The sequence below is a fragment of the Vespa mandarinia genome, chromosome 1 (genome assembly GCF_050613455.1).
Source record: "Vespa mandarinia isolate Hongniang chromosome 1, ASM5061345v1, whole genome shotgun sequence".
In the NCBI taxonomy this organism is placed as follows: Eukaryota; Metazoa; Arthropoda; class Insecta; order Hymenoptera; family Vespidae; genus Vespa; species Vespa mandarinia.
The window spans coordinates 10,252,501-10,275,957 of NC_140810.1; the positions used below are offsets into that span (position 1 = coordinate 10,252,501).

General features: G+C 29.9%; 1 protein-coding gene and 2 long non-coding RNA genes across 5 annotated transcripts in view; 1 reads left to right on the top strand and 2 right to left on the bottom strand.

The window, feature by feature from the left end:
* Positions 1-21,760, top strand: part of LOC118445678 (signal-induced proliferation-associated 1-like protein 3) — a 79,517-nt gene extending 57,757 nt beyond the window's left edge. Inside the window, exons 2-14 of one of the 3 annotated variants that reach the window (XM_085656828.1) lie at positions 10,792-10,969; positions 11,982-12,455; positions 13,030-13,278; positions 13,619-14,014; positions 14,787-14,998; positions 15,572-15,813; positions 15,897-16,003; positions 16,369-16,603; positions 17,145-17,519; positions 18,065-18,331; positions 18,401-19,933; positions 20,089-20,292; positions 20,390-21,757. In XM_085656828.1, the coding sequence (XP_085512954.1) occupies positions 10,801-10,969; positions 11,982-12,455; positions 13,030-13,278; positions 13,619-14,014; positions 14,787-14,998; positions 15,572-15,813; positions 15,897-16,003; positions 16,369-16,603; positions 17,145-17,519; positions 18,065-18,331; positions 18,401-19,933; positions 20,089-20,292; positions 20,390-20,591 (4,665 nt within the window). In that variant the 5' untranslated portion in view covers positions 10,792-10,800 and the 3' untranslated portion in view covers positions 20,592-21,757. Of the gene's footprint in view, positions 1-10,791; positions 10,970-11,981; positions 12,456-13,029; positions 13,279-13,618; positions 14,015-14,786; positions 14,999-15,571; positions 15,814-15,896; positions 16,004-16,368; positions 16,604-17,144; positions 17,520-18,064; positions 18,332-18,400; positions 19,934-20,088; positions 20,293-20,389 lie in introns of all 3 variants that reach the window. The other 2 variants (XM_085656831.1, XM_035875378.2) reach the window with 2 other exon arrangements.
* On the bottom strand, positions 663-1,471 carry LOC146873301 (uncharacterized). Its single transcript, XR_014983064.1, has 2 exons — positions 1,232-1,471; positions 663-782 (listed from the first exon to the last, which is right to left on the bottom strand). It is a non-coding gene; the product is annotated as an uncharacterized LOC146873301 (long non-coding RNA).
* LOC146873302 (uncharacterized) lies at positions 16,519-22,154 on the bottom strand. The gene is made up of 3 exons (XR_014982143.1): positions 22,082-22,154; positions 17,096-17,523; positions 16,519-16,623 (listed from the first exon to the last, which is right to left on the bottom strand). It is a non-coding gene; the product is annotated as an uncharacterized LOC146873302 (long non-coding RNA).
* Positions 22,155-23,457: the final 1,303 nt, after the last annotated feature.

The following is a 23,457-nucleotide window of genomic DNA, read 5'->3' on the forward strand; positions in this document are numbered from 1 at the left end:
TACAACGCAACAACGTTCAGATCTTTTACATCCGTATCTTTAAACGGTTCTCTTACTTCAAGTCTGACTACTTATGCGTGATATCCTTATATCCGTTTATGCGGACATAGTTGAGTTTCTTAAACGGAAATTGCTCTTTTTTTTCTCTCTTATTTCTTCTTTTTACGTTCACTCGGAAAATCATTTTTAATACTTCGATGTAGTTATTTCAAATCTATAATTAATGCATTTTATATTGTATATATGTATATTTTTTTTTGTTAAGTTTTAATAATTTCATTCAAATGAAATTGACAATTTCTATTTGTCAAATTTCAAAACCCATTATTAGTGGTCATTCTATATTAATACATTGTTAGATTAAGTTTGAATATATTTAACAATTAGAAATTAAATTATTCAAATTACTATTCGAATTTTCTCTAAAATTATATACATCTGTACATTCTTAATATATTATTTTTGAAGCATATTTTATAAATAAAATAGCCATTATAAATAAAGAAAAAAGATTGTTAAAACAGAAAAGAATTAAGTATATAGAAAAGATCTTCGAGAGAAGATTCGAGAAGAGAGAGAAACGAGAAGCAACCACTGGATTCTCCGACACGCCTGACTTCCGGTGGCGATAGTAAACGTACGGCTGACCGGATTTCAGACTCGTTCCTCTTCTTCGTTCCCAACGGCTACCTCGATATTCTTGTCCCGTTCAAGCTGTTGGTCGTAACGAAAGACCGCGGAATACTTCTCGTGCTACTGAAGGGGCCATCGATCTTGCTAAGCTGATAACCATAGTAAGAGGATAAAATTTTAATGACTATATATACCTACGATATTGAACGATTTTGTTCCTTCCACGATAAGAAAGGAATTTTTATGCGTTGTTATTTATACAAAAACTGACGATTTTTTTTTTTTTTTTAATAACATATTGACGATCTACTTTTGATGTGAATATTTGACATATTTCGTGATCTATTCCAAAAAAAAAAAAAAAGAAAAAACGAACAGTTACAAGATCACATTTTTATTGATCTTACTCATTAAGTTATTTATAATTACGATCTCATAAACATCTTTAAAAGACTTCTATAAACGTTTTAAATGAAATCTATAAAAAGAAAAACAAAAAAAAAGAATAGAAAAAAAAACTATTTAACTACGAGTTCATTTATTTTTACAATACGTATCTCAGAATAGCCGTCCCTCCATGATTTGAAAATTATTGTACCAGTATAATTGTGCAAAGTTTCTTATCCTTGTCCATTAAGATCGTTGGAGCTCGTGGGAGGGCACGACGTGAGAAATGACGAAGAAATGCAACGGACAGCCACAAAACGCATAAATGCAAATTCCGATAGTACTCAATGTGTCCAGTCATAATATCCAGGATGGTGATTCTCATAATTCTACTTGTTGGTTGCGCAACCTGAAGATCGAGGTGTTGTCTCGGCACTTCCTTCGACGTTACTTACATACACACACACGCACACACACGCACGCACGTACGCACGCGTACACATACATATATAGCTGTATACCTGTATACATACATTTACAAATACATATAAACTATCTATCTATACGAATATACATACTTTTACACATACATATATGTATATACATATGTTTAAACATACTTATTTATACACATATATGAATATGCACGCATTCACATATACGTAGATATAAATATAAATTTATACGGTACGGTATATAATGTATATGTAAGCATTCGATCATTTTGGAATCACATCAGTGGGATTATCGAAAGGATTACGGAACCAAGATGTAGAAGAGCGAATGTTTACAAGGTTTCAACTCGTTTCCTTCCGGTGAAGTGAAACATCTTTCAGATTTGCGCCACGAATGTCCTTGGAAGATCATGGTCGATGAGTCAACATGAGTTTGACTGTGGGATTGGTTCTTTAGTTTCTCCATTATCATCTTACCAACACATTCGTTGTCGTTGTCGTCGTCATCGTCGTTGTCGTTGTCGTCATCTTCGTTTATCATGGCACAACGAGATGCTGATTCTACGAGTCTTCAAATCAAGCAGACTTGCTTAGAACATCGTTTCCTTTGTAACGAATCGATTTTCCGACACATATAGTCTGTGTATTATATCCTTACACGTTCTTATCGTCATTCAATTTTTTCGGATTTTTATTTTTTTATTTAACAAACTTCGTTCAGAGAATTATAAAATTTACGAAAAATTGCAGATTTATTTTTTACGTAGATAAAATATGTTAAAAAAAAGGAAGATAATTATCATAAAAATATTATATATATTAAAAAATATTATAAAGTATAAATCATACGTGACATTTATTTAAATATTGTTATTCTTTATTCTTTGTAAATTTATACAAATTTTTATTGGTTTATATATACATCCATGATATACGTCGATTAATAACAGTAATAAAGATGTAAATAGTTATGCTTTTAATTACGCAAAGATCCTTCAAATTTTTGATATGTGGAACACACAGTATATCACATACAGTTGTACATGAATGAAACTACCGTGGGAAGAGTTCTCTTTGCAGTATCTATCGAAAGAATATAATTAACGTCGATTTGCATCGCCTTGTTCTCGATACCCAATTCGTAACGTGTATTACTCCATCGTAAATTAATTAATACGAATAATTTCTTGATTATGAAAATTCATCGTCGCATTTAGAAAATCACTAGAGTTTACGATTATTATTTATATTTTATTATCTCGTTCTTGATATACAAGATTGTTTCTGATATAAAACAGAAGCATTGTTTTTGATTACAGAAGCATTGTTTCTAAACACATGTTAAGTATTATTTGTTTTTATATTTATTATTTACACTTCATGACAATTATATTTTGTAGTTTATTATTTTTTCTTGTTACATGAACTTGTTTCAGATATGAAACTACTTCGATTACAGAATTATCAGTTCTAGATACGCATTGTGTATATTTATTATTTATTTTTTATTTATACTTTATGATTATTATTTATACAATAGTTTATTACTTTTCTCTCTGTTTGCTACAAGCTCATTTCAAATATAAAACAATTTTATCAGTTTTAAAAACAAGTTTAATATTTATTTACTTGTTTATAATTCTATTATTTATATAATATCTATAACAGTTATACTTTTTATCTTTCTCTTACTACGAAATCGTTTTAAATATAAAACCATTTCGATTACACGATTCTTAAAACTAGTAGTGAAATCCATATTTATTAACCATTCTCTTTCTCTTTCAATAAATATTATAAGTCATAAAAATTTAACGATATTTTTTTTCGTTGACCCATGTAATTGCTGAGAGAAAAAAAGGAAAAAAGAAAGGAAAGTAATAATATTCGTTTAGTAAAAAACTCATAGTAGTATTTTCTAGTAAATCGAGGTAACTTCTCTTTCTTTCTCTCTCATCTGAAGAATCACCGGCGTTTTCTCTCGCGTCAAAGCAATCGGAAAGATCTACAAGAGCGTGGGTTTCCCTATAAAACACGCACGACTGACTACACGTCACCTTGAAATCGAGACCCGCATTATGCAGGTCGCCGCTACTTGGCCCTGTATATCTTTACGAAACGCTTTCTCACCCACGTCTGTATATGCACATATTCGACTTGAATCTCGTGAATCTTTTTCTCGCTTTTACGTATTTTGATATTCATGATAGTACCTAAGAAGAATGCGTACAAATATTTTTTTTTTCTTTTTTTATGAATGGATAAATTCATGAAATAGAAAGAGATCAGTACCTTATTTCTTCTTTTGTTTATGAAAATCTTTTGTTTATGAAAAAAATTTTCGCCCTTTTTTATATAAAGAAACAGAATTACATATAAAAAGTTACAATTAATTTCGTTATTTAATTATAAATCGATAATTTTTTTTAATATTTTATATAAAAAGTTTGGTATAAAAAATAGTAATATTTATTAATTTTATATTTTCTATAATAATTATTAGACTGATAATTGGTTTTAGAAAATTAATTTCAGTATTATACTAAAAAAATATTATTTTAAAAAAAATATTATACTAAAAAAATATTCTTTAACGATATATTTTATACAGATATAATTTTTCAATTGTTTTCACGTAAAAAAAATATATTTTAATAAATTCTAATGAATTTGATATCATTAAATATGCATAATATCAGAAATTTCTTTGATAATTCACTAACGTTTACCTTAGAAAATATAAAAATATTTTCTTTCCAGCTCATGAATATAAACAAAGTTTGATTGAAATATAAATAATTTAAAACGAAAGAAAAAGATTATCACCTTAAAAATGATGTAACTTATTGATATATTTGATCTGCTTTCGTGAAAACATCTTGATTCGTGCAAACCTAGTAGATAGATTCTATTCGGGTCGATGTTAATCAAGGTTCGTAGGAAAGGGTCAGATCACAGGGCATCGGCGTTAACTTTGGGCAAGCTTCTGCTGAAGGGTCGCGTTGCAACGAGCACAATCTGTAGCGAAGTGACGCTTGGAATGCATGGAATGTGCAACAGGCTTCTCGACGAGCGCTCTGGCTACGGTCATTCGTGCCAAATACCTTCGAGGACCCAATCCCTCTTCGAGCTCGCTGTTCCACCAACGGTCGTTCGATTCGACAACGATACACGATCATCATTCTCTTCGTCATCATCGCGTTTACTGGTGGTACGTCTCTTCGAAAATACCACGACGAAATAGAGGGTGAAATTTTAACGTTAACTGATTCGATCCAAAGGGATAATTCAATTTCGTTCTATTTTGAATCGATCGGAATCCATTCTTGACGTACGAATGATTGGAATTTGTTTCGAATATTCTATGACGACGCAATTCGAATTGATTTTCTTTTAAGATTAAGGCTGTTCATTAACTTTTATTCAAAACGTGTGTTACTTCAGCGACAGGTATGAACAAAATATGAACTACGAATATAAGCTGAGAACGCTGTCCCCGCTATGCGTCTATCTTATAAGCTTGTCTCTCACGCATACATAACAAATGGTTTCGTGTGTGTAGAGTAAGTAATATTAGTAAACTGTGAAATCATACTTTTCAGTCTCTGTATGTATATCTTCCTTTGTAGCGTGCGTCTCGCACAAACTATCTGTACTAGATACGACATCAATATGGCAGTTGTTTTATGATAAATGCATAGAAAATAATAAATATAATTGACACATATAAGAATTAGTATATAAATCTGTGACAAAAAATAAGAATTTATCGAATATTTTTTTAATAAGTGTATACTTATATATTATTTTATTTTATTACAAATTAAAACATGAGCTCATTTTTGTACTATCTATGAAGTAGAACTTCTAGTGTTTTTTTTTATGTGGTTTCTCCTGTACTAGTTCACTCTATATTACTTCCATTATTACTACTACTCCTCATAATAATAATAATAATAATAATAATAATAATAATAATATAAATGTATTTAAATATTATTTATATACATCTAGATATTATTTAATACATTTTATATTATAATAGCAAAGATAATTAGCTTCGACTGATCGTGAATAAGAAACAATATAGAAACAAATATATAACGATCTTAAAGTAATAAGACAAAGAGAAACGATAGCGGACGAAAACGAAAAAAATGTTCCGTACTTTTCTTCATATTTCGCGTTTATATTAAACGTTATCTATCGATGGACGATCATGTATCGGAATTATCAAGGACATGATTTGTTGAAAATTCGCGCATAAAACCACCACGTAAAATGATACGTTTTCCTTCTTTTGTTGCCATAAATTATCGTCATCATATGTGTCATGATTTATATAATATAAGTATATTCTTCTATTTCTTCTTATTATTACTTTTTTTATTATTATATTATTACATTACATATTATTATTATAGTAATAGTAATAATATAAAGTAAACTCCTACAGAGGAAACCATAACAAAATAGTACTAGGAGAAAAATTTCATAGATAATATGAAAACGAATCATGTCAGTCATCACCGAAGAAAATAAATATAAGAGATTGGATAATAACACTTTATTAAATTATCAAAAATAAGAAAAAAAGAATAAATTAATTCATTATTTTCGTTTACATCGATACAATAAAAAAAAAAACATCGGAATCGTTTAGCCTCGAGAACTTAAGATTTCCTGTATTACGAATCTAGATGCTTCCCAATATGCTACACATTGCTTATAAAATCTTTATCTTTTTAGTCTATAAACTCTAAAAGGAACTACAAATTTTTCAAAAATTTAACAATATTTTAGAAAAGATCCCTTGGCATAAACGATTGGATACGTATTTACTTATTTTTGCCATAGAATCATTCGGCCAAAGCTCATTAAAATGATCAAGTGAGTCGACTGTAGCTTTTCTGTGCAAGCATCATAAAACGCATTTCTTTGCGTTTGAAAATGTTCCAAGAATCTGAGCATTAGCTATTTACGCCCACAACTAAGCAGACGATCACTACTTCACGGATATAAAAGATTTAAGGGTGTATATGAAAATCAGTAGTGGGAGTACGATCTTTATCTCTTTTGCTGCAAATTTCGAGGGGCGCTATAATAAACTTTTTCTTTGCGAAAAATGTCGAAAACACCATTTACATTATCAAAGAAAACAGAAGTAATTCTCGAACAATTTTGGTGAACAAGATTTCAAGACAAAGGTTTAATCTATAGGTAACGTGTCGACGGATTTTTGAAAAAGATTTATTTTCTTTGAAAAAATCGTGTTGAAAAATGGTATTTTTTCGAGAATAGTTTATGTACAAATATAAAGCTTTTTCAAAAATTCATACGTTACGATATATTAAACCTTTGTCTTTAAAATGAGATCTTGTTCATCAAAATCGGTTAAGAATTACGACTGTTCTCCTTGATTGCGTAAATCATTAAAAAACCAGAATAAGAAACAACCTCCAAGCTAGTTCTTATTTTTCTTCTTATGAATTATTTTTATCATTTCAATCAGAATTTTAATTATTCGTGATTAATATAAACCGGTACGAGTCAGATTCAAGAACTTATTAAATTTAAGGATGAAATAATTTCGAGCTTATTTTTTTTCTCTTTTTTTTAATTGTGATTGAACCTCGAGCTAAAAAGAAAGCTCGATTTCGTATTTCGAATCGAGTCGATTCTTGACGTTCGAATGATTGCAATTTGTTTCGAATATACTATGCGACTATGATACAAATTAATTTTTAGACCTAGGAGGATTTTCTAAGTTAGTTTTTTTTTCTTTTTTTTTTTTCTTATTATTAGAATCTTAATTGTTCATAATTACAATGATTTTAGACTAATATAATTCCATAAAAATCAAATTTAGATAATTATTCGAAGAATATTTTTGAAAATATAAAAATTAAAAATAATTTCGAATATATTCTTCTTTTTAAAATTTTGACTCATCCTCAAGTCAAAAAGAAAATTCGATCTTATCGTATATTGAATCGTTTGGAATTCATTCTTGACGTTCGAACGATTGGAATTCATTTGGGGTACGTTATTCGTCGTGATTCGAATTAATTTTTAGAAAGAAAAGGATTTTCTAAATTTGTTCTCTCTTCTTTTTATAATTTATTTTCATTGATTCGATTAGAATTTTAATTATTCGTCATTAGCATAATTGAAGTAATATACTATGATACAAGTCAGATTTAGATAATTATGTTTCAATTTATAAACAATATTCTAAGCGATCGAAAGATATTTTGAAAAATACTGAAATTAGAAATAATTTTGAATTAATTTTCTTATTTTTTAAATTTCAACTGAGACAAAAGAGATGTGTTGACTTCGTCGTATTTAGAATAGATCATATTTTATTCTTGACATTCAAATGAATTAGAATTCATTTGGTGTATGCTATACGACGTGATTCAAATTTATTTTTAGGAAGTAGTGGGATTTTCTATCTGTTATTTTTATCTTTATGAATTATTTTCATCGATTCGATTAGAATCATAATTATTCGCGATTAACATGATTTTAAACTAATATAACTCAATACAAATGAGATTTAGAAACTTATCTAATAAAATTTACAAACAATATTCATGGTAATCGACTGATTAACCTTGTTATATGTTAATTAAATCAATTTCTTCTTTTTTTAATTAAATTCACAAAATATATCCATTTTATTTATAATTTAATTCAAATTATCAAATAGTAACGGAAAAAAGTTATTTTAGTATATTATAAATGCGGTGTTAGGTATGTCGATTGGCATACGTGTTTCGTTTTAAGTCGACGCACTGTTGATTCGTCAGCATTGCCGTATTAATTACACGTGTGCTGGCCTGGTATACCGGTTCGAAGTTAACAATGGCCATTCCCCATTCAGTGAACGCATTTGGCGAAGCGGCCAACGGTACGGGGCTTATACCGAATGGTCAAACATTTTGTGTGCGTTAAGAAAGAGAAATAGAGAGGGGAGAGTGAGAAAAAGAGAAAAAGAGAGAGAGAGAGAGGGAGGGAAGGAAACAGCAGGTGCACAATAAAAGTCTTTGTTGTGTGTTCACGAATGTACGTATAACCATAGAGAGAGGAAGAGTAAGTCACCGGTCATTTCGCATCGAAGAAGACAATAAACGTTCCTCTCTCATTGCGCCAGTGAAGCGAAGCTAATTAACGTTTCTCTTGGAAACGGAATCCCAGACAGGGCCATCTCGAATACCAACGGATCATGTATTTTTGTCGAAATCATCATTTTTTTTTCATAAAAACATTGACTAATTTTAATAAGTTAATTGATAATTATTATTCTTCATCAATATATTATCAGCGTCTAAATATCGCGCGCGATTTAAAATATTTATATAATATTATTAACATCAAATTTTTATTTAATAAAATCTAATATTATAAAATTGTTATATTTTTTGGTTGTTGACATATTACATTATATATATATATATATATATGTGTATATATTTATAAGTGTTAAATCCGATTAGTTTACATTTTTTTATTTAGGCTACTTTCATAATTACAAAGACAAATATGTTCCATATCTTTGTTTAAAATAAAAATTTATCATAAAAATTTATCATATTAAATCGATCTACAGATTTTTTTTTATCTACATATGATCATACGACGATCTATAGATTGCGATTGGATCATCATCGACTAGAGCATGAATCAATGAAACAAACTTGATTCATCCTATTCAAGTCGATTCGTTCGTAAACGTTACATACGAACACGTTCGCAGTTACATTCCTGATAATAATTTGAAGTTGGCATACTGTTTTATCGGATGGTATTTAATGTATCGTAATTCTGTTATGACATTATCGTAATAAATCTTAAGGAAACAAGATCAACCTTATTGCGGCGACGTGTATCGATCGAAACGAAAAAAAAAAACCTGTAAAGAGCAGCATTCATTCAGGGAAAAAAGCAATGATTTAAACACAGATAACTTTTCCATAAAGATTATGGCATATCCGCAGAATAATGATATATTACAACTAAGCTATATTTTTTTTAATAATAATTATATTGTTGATCTTCTTTGAATAATTTGTTAATTATTTGTTTTCCCCGAAAAAAAAAGAAAATAAATAAAACTATATGATTCGACGATATATTATTTTAACCAAATAATATCATTTACTAATCCACACATTCGTTTCGTCAAAATATATACTTTTAGATGTTGTATCTGTTATCAGAAAAATAATTAAATATTTCTGAGAAATAAAAGTGAATTTAAATTCTCCAAAAAGTTTTAGAATTCACAAAAGAAGATATCGATACGATAAGTGACACTCGTTTATAAACAGATCATGATTTTATTTGTTTTATAATAATAATTTGGAATGATAATATCACATTGTTTTCAAAAGAATAATTTTTGTTACGATTATACAATAATTTTATATGATTTTTGTTTTAAGGTATAGTGACGTGAACATACACTTTTCACAATGATAATGAGAAAATAAAAATTTTTTTATACGAAATTACAAAATTTTTTTATACGAATTTACAAAAATTCTATCGTATAAATGAATGAACCTTACATGCGTTTATTCTACTCTTGGGAATTATCGATTGACACACGTAGACGTACTTACAAAAAAAAAAGAAGGGTTCGACAGTACTAATTAGGCGTTCCACTTTGTATTTATTTAAAGGCATTTAATTTTGCTTCCTAATTATAAGACCCAATTACTCGATCGTTTTTATCTTTGAAAATTAATAAAAAAAAAAAGAAGAAGAAAAAAATAACTCAAATACTAATCTTGATGTTAATGACCAATTATACAAATAATACAACGTTTTGTTTTGCTCATTATGTCGTATATAATGCAAGAAGATGAAACTTTATTAACAATTATTTTGAATTAAAGGTTAGAGGGGACAATTTATATCATTGATAGAGGCAGATTTTATGATTCATTATGTACTTATTAACGGCTAATTAACATACACAAGGGAAACATCGATTATAAAAGACTTTATATGCAATACGTTCGTTTAATAATACAATAAGAATGTATAAGTATCATTGTATATACATATTCACATACCAATATATCTTACGTCGTATCTATACATTCAAAGTAAACGAACAAATCAGATCATACCGAATTAATAATTTATTGAATTTATTTTATTCCTATATAAATTATCAGTACGATATAAATCAGGTATGAATTTATATCGTGTATATATATATATATATATATATATATATATATATATATATATATACACGCTATAACGAATTAATAATTGATTGAATTTATTTTATTTGCAGAATGACGAAATGATCGCGAGTCTGCCGATAAATAGCGGCGGCAGTGGAGGGCCGGTGAGCCGCGTGGGTCGTGGACTGGCCCTTCACAGATCCAATTCAAGTTTAGAACTACCTCACAGTCCTGATCCCGCTTCTCGAGTGCCAGAGACACCCCTTAGAAGGGAGTATGGATCTCACGGTACGTTTCAACGGCTCCTCTTTCTTTCGTCTTTTTTCTTGTCTCTTGTAAAAAACATATTTTGTATATAAAAAGTATCTGAACAACTAAATTCGAAGATATTAGAAACGAATTTTTGATATTTTATAAATATACAAACGAATTTTTTTCTTTTCTTTTTATAAAAATCAAAAATGTTTTATTACACCCTTGAATATTTTCGTTGACAAATAATAACAGATTAATTAACAACAATTAAATAATGTAAAATTATATTATATTTTGTTATCGACCTATACGACGCCTACTATCGAGTGGCTCAATCAATTTTTTTTCTTTTTCTTTTGAAAGCCTACGCAAATATTTTATCCTTCATTTATTTTAGAAAGAAACAAAGTTACGTAGTAACAGGAAGTTTCGTTCGATTAATTTATTTTTTTATAGATAATTTTTTTAGAAGTATTATTAATTCTAGAAAATCAAATTCATTTTCATATCATAAAAATATACTCTGACGACATATTTTTTACAAATCTTATTTTTTAATCCTTAATGTTAAATAATATAATTCACATTTGATTCAATTAAATGTGCATGTTATAAAAAACATTTTTTTATACAAGACCACAAATAAAGTCTTCCGATATAAATGATTTAAAATTCTTGTACTGTATTTCACTGTGATATAAAACAAAATCCAATCAATCATTTTAACAATGATCATCAATACTTCTTGTATATTATACATGATACATTTAATTTAATTTATTATTTACTGCTATAACAAAAAAAAGAATGTAAAAATATTTTTTTCTAATACATGACACAGATAAAGTCTTACTACGGTATAAATGATTTAAAATCGTTCTGTGCATTCTATTATTGTATAAAAAAATGATAATCAATTATTTTGAAACTGTTCGTTTTGATCTATTATAAATGACAAATTTCATTTATATTTTTATTTATTTTAATAAGAAAAATTATATAAAAACGATATTCATTATTATACAACATTTATTATCATCAACAGGAAGCATCGACGTAGTGGCTCAATCAGTTGCAGTCGGCGAGAACATCTTTGCGATGCTTCAAGATTTTCGGCCAACGGATCAAAGAAGTCCAGTAAGCGCCGATTATCTAAGACGTGTTCAGGATACACAGTCGGCGCAGGACACTGACGAAGTCTGTGGACCAACCGGTAGCGGTTCCAGTCCGAAATTACGATTGAAGTTGAATAGATTTTGGGGTGGTAAATCTCCTCGTGCTATGGAAGATACTTGTGGTAGCCCAGTCGTATCGGCTGACGTCGAAGAACGACATCGTAGACGAGCCTTTGCTCATTATGATTGTCAATCGCTTACGGCTAATCTCGGTTATGCTGCTAAACTGAGAGGTATACTTTTAGCGAGAAGAAGAAACACGGCAACTGGTGCCTCAGCTGCGAGCACTTTACGAGCCTCAACTCCAGATGAGACTCCTGAAGAAGATGCTGGAGATGGAAAAGGTGAGAGAAAAGATTTCTCTTATATATATATATATATAAAACAGTGATAGATTGCTTATTAAATTTAGCTTAGCTAAATTATTTGATATTTGCATAATATTTATTATCAATTAATATTATATGTTATTTCATAGTTAAATATTACAGAAAATATTAAATAGATTACGATATATAATTTATATGTAATGTTTGCTATAATATTTTAATAATCATTTTAAATAATTCAACAAATAATTTACTTCTATTTCATAAAAAAAGCACCATAAAAGATTATAATAATAATAATAATCGATAGAAATAAAAATATAAAATGTAAAATATTTGCCTATTTAATTATTAAATAAAAATTTAAAAATTCAAGATATTATAATCATGATTATAGAATTGTCGAAAATATCGATTTCTTTACTTTTTAAATTCCATCCATATATAATCGTACAAATTTTGGAACCAAGAAAAATTTTAGCTTTTCAAATAATGGAACTCAACGATGAAAATAATAAATCTTATTAGCAAGGTATATCGATGACAGTGATAAATAGATAATATTAAATGGAGTTTGTTCGCTCAACAGGCAACGACCTTTTGGAATCGTGTCCCTTCTTCCGGAATGAGATTGGCGGTGAAGGGGAACGCGAAGTTGGCCTTACTCGTTGTCCACACGTTAATGGAGTTCATAGGCCGGCATTATCTTATGGTGTCTCGGTTTTGGAACCTTTACCCTGTGAAACATTATGGAAACACACGTGTCCGGTACAAAAACGACCACTACCGATCGAAAGCGTCGACGAGGGTGCTCATTATTATCGGAAATATTTCTTAGGTAATTAATTCATTGATTAATCGATCGAAATGATTTTCGTTGGGGTAATTAATAAAAATGAACGTCTCTGTATATAACTCTTCAAAACCCAAATTTATTTTCGATGTCTACAAGAATATTATGTAATGTGAAAATTGTAATATTATTTACCGATTATATACTAATATAGTTATATTATAATAATTGCAAATTATACTTTGAAAACATAAAAATTTTAAGGTATGAAGTAACTGTTAATTTTGTAGTGATAAAATGATAAACTTAAGAAAAATATAGATATGCAAATGTATGACTTTAATGTTACAGAAATATTATAAAGAATTTTTATACACATTTTTAGGTCGAGAACATCAAAATTGGTTTGGTATGGACGAACAATTAGGTCCAGTGGCCATCAGTATTCGTAAAGACGTTAATCAATATCGAATAATCGTAAGAACATCAGAACTGTTAACTTTACGTGGTTCAGTGCCTGAAGAAGCATTGGGTATAAGGCCCCAAGGTAGAGTACCAACAAGAGAACTTTTGGAGTTGGTCGCACCGGAAGTACAATTAGGCTGTCTCAGACTTGGAACGGCTGCTGCTGAAGAAGCTGTCGCAAGGTTGGATGAGCAGGGTCTTTCTAGTAGGTACAAGGTCGGCGTGTTATACTGTAGATCAGGTCAAAGGACGGAGGAAGAGATGTATAATAATCAGCATGCTGGACCAGCGTTTCTTGAATTTCTGGATACAATCGGTAAATATATTTTTGTAATTTGTTTTTTTTTTGTTTTATTAATATTTTAGTAGCCGATTTAATAAGTAAAAATCATATAGGATCCATATTCTATCTTTTCTAATAATTTTTGTCTGATTATATGCAAAATAAAAAATAATTATAAATATTTATATACTATAAATTTTTTTATCTTGATCAAGTATCGTACACGTGAAATTTCAGTCTTCGCAAAATGTTTAAAAATAAAGAGAGAATAAATGAAATCGGTGACCCACATAAATTCTCGGAAAAGCTCTTAACAACGAACGACATTATCGTTGAGAGAAAAAAGTCGGCCACGTGTTCGAAACTCGGACAGATGCAAAAAGTTACTCTAGCGCAGGCGTCATCGACCAGATTTCCGAGAATTTATCAAAACTAAAATGGATTGAATGATAATGCTTAAAAAGAGTCGCGTATCTCTTTAACAGAACATCCTACTTGTTTTAACTTTTATTACATTAATTTCTTCTAAATTTATAACAAAAAATTATACTGTTTATTAAATAAATATTAAAATTGAAACAATAACAAAATTTCTTTATCATAATTTGTTTTATAAAATTTAATGAAAAACAATATGTTACAACTATGTTACATTATACACATTTATACATTCTAATTTCATAATCATATGTATTTGAAGATTAAAATTTCCGAAGTTGTCATTAATTGATAATTAATTATGATTTAAATAAAAAATGTATTCATATTGAATATATTATACAATATTGTTAATATATAATAACAGGCCAAAGAATAAGACTGCGAGGATTCGAGGGTTATAAAGCTGGTTTGGATACTCGAACAGACTCAACGGGTACTCATGCGGTAGCTGCGACTCATCGGGGAGCGGAAGTTACGTTTCACGTGTCAACGATGCTACCCTTTACGCCGAATAACCGGCAGCAGCTGTTAAGGAAGAGACACATTGGGAACGACATAGTAACAATAGTCTTTCAGGTAAGAATGAAGAGAGAGAAGAGGGAGAGAGAGAGAGAGAGAGAGAGAGAGAGAGAGAGAGAGAGAGAGAGAGAGAGAGAAAGAGAGAGAGAGAGAGAGAGAGAGAGAGAGAGAGAGAAAAAATCGACCATATTGACGAAATATATTATATATCCGAGTTCTTGTATACGAAATGTGAAACAGAATTTATATTTCGTTTGGACGAAAATAACCAGAGATTATATAAAGTACTTATATAAAGTAAAGTTATTATTATTATATAAAGTATTATGTATACAATAATTGATTAATTATATAAAAAGCAGTTACTGGAAATTATACAAATTATATAATTATAGTTTAATATAATTTTTTTTAATTTTTATCCTTCGGACGTACTTTTAATAGCGATTTTTTTTTGTTAAATTTGTCATAAGTTAAAAACATTTTTCGAATTTTATTAATAACTTTTGAAATTATAGAGATATTTATATATGGTAGTATATCCCTTTTATTTTCTTTCTTTTCTTCCAACTTTTTAATTTTTTTCCCCGTTTTCTTCCCCTTGTTTCTAATCCTTTGAACGTGTTTCAGGAACCCGGAGCTCTACCGTTCAGTCCACGCAGAATACGTTCGCAATTTCAGCACGTGTTCATCGTGATAAAAGCCATTAATCCTTGCACGGACAATACGCAATACAGCGTAGCTGTTTCCAGAAGTAAAGAGGTGCCTATTTTCGGACCACCTGTTCCATCAGGAGCAACCTTTACAAAGGGAAAAGCTTTTGCAGATTTCATTCTAGCGAAAGTAATTAATGCCGAGAATGCAGCACACAGGTAATACGAAAATTCCCTGTACACGACTATCGTTTACGATATTATTAAATAGACCGAATTAAAATCGTTTGTCTCTATTTTAGATCAGAAAAGTTTGCTACAATGGCGACAAGAACACGACAGGAATATTTGAAAGATTTGGCGACTAATTATTCTTCTGCTACGGTTGTCGATACTGGTCAAAAGTTTTGTAAGTTTTCTCATATTATAAAATATTCCTTATAAATACATATATGTATATATATTATATAATAATATAATTTTATATATATAAATATATAATTTCTGAAAAATTAATAAATAATATAATTTATAATATGACAAAAATATATTTATACTATTAATATTTATATTATGAAATATTTCATTTTTTTTCTTTTTTTTTTTTTTTTTTTTTTTAATGTATTACATCATATTTATAAATATAATAATGAATATGTATATTATAAATATTTATGATAAAATATTTATATTATACAAAATGTTTAACAATTACTTCTGTTATATAGAAATTAAAAACGTTTTTTTCCTATTGGCTTTTTTTTCGTTTAATAGCGATGCTGTCTTTCAGCAGTAAAAAGAAGGCAAATGTTAGACCAAGATTATCTTGTGACGCGTCCCAGCGTGGTGCGATTTGTTGGCAGGTCATTCTTGAGGATAGTAACCAAAACACCGATTGCTATCTTGGAATAAGCATTGATACTATCGTACTGATCGAAGAACATTCACGACAAATCGTCTTTGTAACTCCTTGCGTCAGCGTTCTTGGCTGGCATGCTCAAACCAATAGGTGAGTTTAGTTGAAACTTTCTAATAACACAGGAGCTGCAATTCTTAATATAACCGAAGAAAACCGCAAAAACTTCTTTTTTTTTTTATTAATCTTTCATAAGATTATGTAACTTTTAAGTCGTAATTTCATGTATGTGTATATATTAATTCATATCCGATATTTAGTTATAAAAAATTTAGTATACCTGCTAATATGTTATATTAAAAGTTTCTCATTATGTAATTTATTTATTATGTATTTATTATATATTTAATTATTTAGAAAAAAAATTGACTTATCGAGAGCTAACTAAATTTAATTGAGAGTATGAAGAAATGATTTTTTTCTTAAATATAATGACTTGATCGTCAATTAAAGAAAATAAAAATTAAAAACTGATTTTATTATTAAACTGAATTTATCTTTCCTTAGTCAAGATTTAATGTTATTAAATTAGAGAAAAAAATGAACTATTTTACAATTTATTAAACATATTCAATAATTATTTACCTTTCAAATATGCCCTTGTAATATTTGAACTAATGACATTTCTTTGCAGTCTGAGATTGTATTATCATCAAGGCGAGTGTATAACAATCCATGTACGCGGCGATTACGGTGAACGCGACGAATTGATGGAAATAGTCGCACGATTGCGAGCAGTGACGCAAGGAGCACCAGCATCTGAACTTTCTCTCAAAAGAAACGGCCTCGGACAATTGGGTTTCCATGTACAGCCGGACGGTGTAGTGACTCAGGTCGAAGCTATGGGACTTTCGTGGCAAGCTGGTCTTCGGCAGGGCTCGAGACTCGTTGAGATTTGTAAGGTGGCTGTGTCAACGTTGACCCACGATCAGATGATTGATCTTTTAAAAACCAGCGTTCAAGTCACTGTCACTGTAATACCACCCACGAATGACGGCAATCCTAGAAGGTAGCTTTATTCGAAACACGTTTAATTGTTTAATTGTATTAATTGTATAATAAATAATATATATATTATTATTATTACTATTAATATTAGTTCTAACGAAAAGTTTTTTTATAAACATTTTGCAATAAGTAGATAAAACATTTAACTAATATATCCGAGTATTTATATATTATTTATATATTACATTTACAGAAATGTAATTATCTAGTAATTGTAAATTATCATTAATTTGGAAAATAGTTAGTTTGCCATTAGAATTTCAGACTTGTTAATTCTACTTGTATTATATTGAAAAATATTTACTTGTTAGGTAAACAGATCTATTTCATTAGAGTGATATAAAAAATTTATAAGTCTTTTTTAAATGACACACATTTATAATGTTAAATATTTAAAAATAGTTGCGCGCGCGTTTATTAATATGTTTTGTAACATTCATCTCTTGCCAATTACGACTTGCCAATTTATCTTTCAACCGCAAAATGTTAATAACTTTAAATGTCATGAGAACAAAGTAAATTAATTTTCCTTTTTTATAAACACAGAGGATGCCCACTACAAAATTGTCAACATCTATCGAACAATTACGAAGGTGATTATGAAAACGTAACCAACCCGGACAACACGCCGACTCAACAAATTGCCATGTCACATCAAAGACGATACGATCGATCTTTTAGCCCACCTAGATCCAGTAATAGTTCAGGATACGGAACAGGTTCGAGTTCTAGATCGTTTAATGATCCTAGATTTCCATTAGAGGGTACAATGACCAGCAGTAGCAGTGGACACAGTAGTACCGATGATCGTTGGTGAGTAAAACGTGAAAGATAACAATAGATCTTGATCGAAGTTTCCATTTCATATGTTTTATTTGTCAGGTACGAATTGTTGGAACCACAGGATCAGGATAGCAATGGACATCGTACAGATGGCACACCACCACCACCATTACCAGCAAGACAAAATTATCAAGCTCTAACACCTAGCAAAGCAATAACGGGACAAAAGAAAGAGAAAGAAAGTCATTACGCGAGTAGCAAACAATTTGCTGACAATTCGAAACATCACAATCACGATCACTACGCCAAAGAAAGTGGTTATGTGTCAGCTAAAGTTATTCAAGAGAATGCAAGACACGAGAATTATCAGAGACACTTGGACAACACTCATCGGAATCAAGATCACGTAACGTCGAATTACGTGAAGCTACAGAAAGAGAAATTTGAGATCAAACAGGAGAATCTCTATGCGTCACAAAGAGATCTCTTGAAGAATGATTATCAGCATCACTCTACTCATCAGAAACTGAGTGCTTCCAATTCCTTACCATTGGCTCAAAACGCGAATTATAGTCTTCCCAAATCTGCTAGTAACAATAATCTCATACGATTCAACGAATTCGATCAAACAGGTTCAAAGTACGAGTACGAAAATAAACTGGATAGAACATCGAAGTACGAGATTCAGGAAGAGAAACTTCTAGATCGAAACACTAACAAGTATGATCAGGAAACACGTAATGACATACGTAACGATATACGTAATGAGAAACGTGCCACGATAGGTTACGAGTATTCAGAAGATTCCTATGAAAAAAGGAACAGCAAGTACGACATTGAAATCACAAAATATGATTTAGAAGCCATACAACAGAATAATGATAGAAAACATAATAATAACGAGAATAATGATCACAATAGAGAGCCAATTAGATATGAGATGCCTCATGAGTTCAAGGTCGGTGAAAAAGTGACCTGTTTGAAAACGACTATGTCTGAACGTCCAGTTCCGCATAAGGTCAACGTCGAATATAGACAGACAAAAGACTTTGCAGCGAGTCTTCCACCGGAAGTTAGGATTCCTGAAAGCAATTGCATTGAAGTGACAACTCTACCTAGCGAAGACGAACTGTCCAATGGTTCAGGAAGCATTTCACCGAGATTAAGAAGAGCAAACAAGCATCGAACTGGTAATTTAACACCTTCGAGTGGCAGCTCGAGAAATCAAAGTCCTCGTCCGAAACCAGGTGTTAGAAATTCTCATCGAAATTCAGCCAATCTCACATCAAGTACGTTACAGGAGGATCTGATGAAATTGATTAATCCTGATTACATAGCTGATGATAGTCAGCTAACAAATAATAATATATCGAATAGCATTATGAGCACTAATCAGAATTCTAATAAGATAAATAACAATATGCTGGAGATTCAGAACAGATGTAGGTCCAGAGAAAATCTTTGCGGTAACAGTACTTCGACGTTAAGCGTTTTACCTGCTAATGGACAGGACAATGGTAATAATGGTTCCGAAGTTATTTTAACGATGGCTAGGCCAGCCACTGTTATTTCGAATGCTAGCACAGCATCTAGTCCAGCACCAAGCGAAAACAAATTGTCCAAGGAAGAAAGGTACGATAAAATTCGTACCTGTTACATCATCTTAAACAAATGTTAATCATAGTTTAAATATAAAATGAAACGTTCGATAGATATATCTTTAAAGTAATTAAAATCTAATCTATTTTATAAAAACAAATTAATATTTTTACATTTTCCGTTTACAGATTATCACCGCGCGTTACAAAATCACCACACTCGATGTCAAAACCCACAAACAATTTAACATCCACCAAAGACGCGAAGACACACGTAGATGACGACGTAGACTGCTGGCAGAATCATCATGTAGATTCAAATAATAAAACGTCGAACCAGCATCCTCAAGAATGGACCGATGATAGGATCATTGATGGCTGTAATACCATTGCGTAAGTATACGATCGTGATTTAACGATCATAATAAAAAAATTATATCGAGAGATACCTGTTGAGAAAAAACGAATGGGATTTCTTGAATTTTTACAGAAATTCTGTCTCCGACTTGCAATCTCATCTCTCGACTCTCGAGCTGAGAGTAGCCAGGGAAACACGACGTCGTCTCTCATTAGAAGATGAAGTTCGTCGTTTGAGAGACGAGAATCGACGGTTGCAGGACGAGAGCCATGCTGCTGCTCAACAACTTCGTCGCTTCACTGAATGGTTTTTTCAAACGATAGATCATCAGTAAAAAAAAGAAAATCAAAACATTTAATTATATAAGATTTTCAGCAGATACAATTAACAGCCGAGGATCCTCGGAGTCTCGTTAAATCGAGACAATATCGGATCTAAAAACAAAACGTCACGAGTTCGATCAAATTTTCTTTCTCTCGATATATCCGTGTTGTTTTCATATTATAATCATTAAGCTCGATCTGGAGAGAGATAATAATCGATCATAAGTGCAGTATTAATATCTAGGATTGTCCTATTTGGTCAATCTACGTCGATGTTCGAAACTTTTCTTTTAGTACATACAATATACAGTATAAGGATAAAAATAGTTCAACGTGCACGTTCGAAAAAGAAAACTAGATCAGGGAGAAGAAGCATCTTTGAGTATAGTGTCAAAAGAATTTCCCACCTGCATGTACCATATTAAACTCGTTAGATTAACTTAGTAAATGTAAGATACGTTACCACCATACTGTACTTTGAGAAAATATTGCCAAGTATGTTCTTAATATGTCTAGCTAAAAAGGATATTATATCGAGAAAATTAAAAGGAGTAGAAGAGAAAGAAAAGACAAAAATAAAAACGTTCGACAAAAATTTCAAATAAATAAGAAGAAAAAGAAGAATAGAGTGCATTGATTAAAAGTGGTAAGTACTTTTATTTGAAGACGCACGCTAAACAAACATCGTAAACATGTAAGAGTTTAAAGGGCGACCAAAAGACCAAATATTCCTAGTGTACTAAGGATTTACCGTATAATGTAACTGTAATTTATTACATATTTTATATACCCTTACATTTTAACATAAAACACGCAAATTAAAAAGAAAGTAATCATCATTAAGTGGAATATTATGAGATCATTCCGAAGTTATCGACAATCTTTTCTTTTTTTTGTTTCCTGCGTGATCATTCTATAGCCATCGCGATTAGATGAACGTTCTTATGATACGATTTCTTTGTAATGTACGGAGACGAGGTTCGTCGAAAAAAATAATCTATAAGTCAGCGAATAAAAATCAATACGTATTCGAAGACACAGCCTTTCTTTTAGTTTTTCCAAGATAAAGAAAGATATATATATATATATACATCATATATATGCGCGAATTCGCAGCATGCACATAGTATATATATACATATATACACATATTGGTCCTTGTAACGATACCATGATTTTTTAAGCACTTATGATAATCTGATAAAAAAAGATCATAAACAGAAATTTAAGAATTTTTAATCGTCAATAAATTATAACAATAATTATCTGTCAAACACCTTTTTTCATAAAAAAATAAGATCACCTTAGTCATTTTTAAAATAGAAGCATTGTATTACAGTAATAATATAAAATATAGCAAAAGTAATTCAATGAGTACAGACAATTTCTGAGTGTGTGTGTATATACATATACATATATATATATATAGATACATATATAAAAAAGAAAGAGAGTTTATTTCGACAGAAACATAAAAGAAGAGAAAAAGGAAAAAGATTACTCATAGGCACAGCAAAGTTAGAATAAAATAGTTTATTGTAATCCACAGAAAAAAACAAGACATTTCTACGATGCCTTTTAAAACTCACTGTTCTATCAGTCAACAATAGCTGCGTTTACATTTTTCTGATTCGTCCTGTATGTATGTACCAACACGGAATATCGAGGTGAGTAATATAATATCATATTATTAATGTGTACTCTTCTCTCTTTTTTATTTCTTTCTTTTGATCTTATCATTTTCAAATGACACTCTTAAAGATAACATCTATTAATTTTTGTCGACAATCGTAAGATTATCGAAAGAGAAAGAGAAAGAGGAGACGAGAGAGGGAGAGAGAAAGAGAGAGAAAATCAGAAAAAAGTCATTCTCGTGCGATATTCCGATTCGATGACGATAAATATTAAATCTTTAAACATGGAGAATATAATAATTATTTCGATCTCCTTTGTCCCCGCGTTTTATTTTGTTATTGTTATTTTTATTTTAATTTTTTGTTTTTTATCTCTTCCTCTTGGTTTTAAGAATATACAAGATATATGTTGTAATTTTCGATAAACCAAACATAAAAATGCTTTCGCGAATTATTTATATCTAATGCGATTAGTAAGCACGCAAAATACTGTTTCCAATATTAATATCGAATTCGAGCTTCGTTCGTATGCTTTGAACATTTTAGTTTATATATTTTTTGTTTCTTTCATTTTTTTCTGAAATTTATAAATTTGTTGTATTTTTCTTCGAATCAGTATCTCGCACACTTCCCTTTCCCATTTGTTTTTCATAGTTTAAGTATCGCCAATATATTTGATACATTTCAAATAAATCCGTTCGAAAGCATTAACGAAATCTTTCACAATTTTTTTTTTTTTGTTTTTAAGTACATGCGAAAGTATATGTATACGTATATGTATGCGCGTGTATCTGTGTATTTCTTTCTCTTTTTTTCTTTACATATCTATATGCATTCGCCAAGTATGGTCAAGATAATACGTATAATCGTGTTTTGGACTTAATTATATTACAATAGCATTTTTTTTAATACATACATGTATATATATATATATATATATATATATATATATATTTATATTTATATTTATATTTATATATATCTTGTTAATAGATTCCCGTGGAAGTGGACGATAATCTTTCATCGGTTAATAAACTTCTACATTGAGAGTTAATAATCGTCGACAGTAAATATCTCTTGGAACTAGGATACATTTTTCTTTTCAAATTTCTTCGTTTATATATATATATATATATATATATATATATATATATATATATATACACGTATATATATATAATATTCGAAGCAAAAATATTCATAGGCTCTGTCGACATCGGAATTGCATAACGTTCTTTTTCAT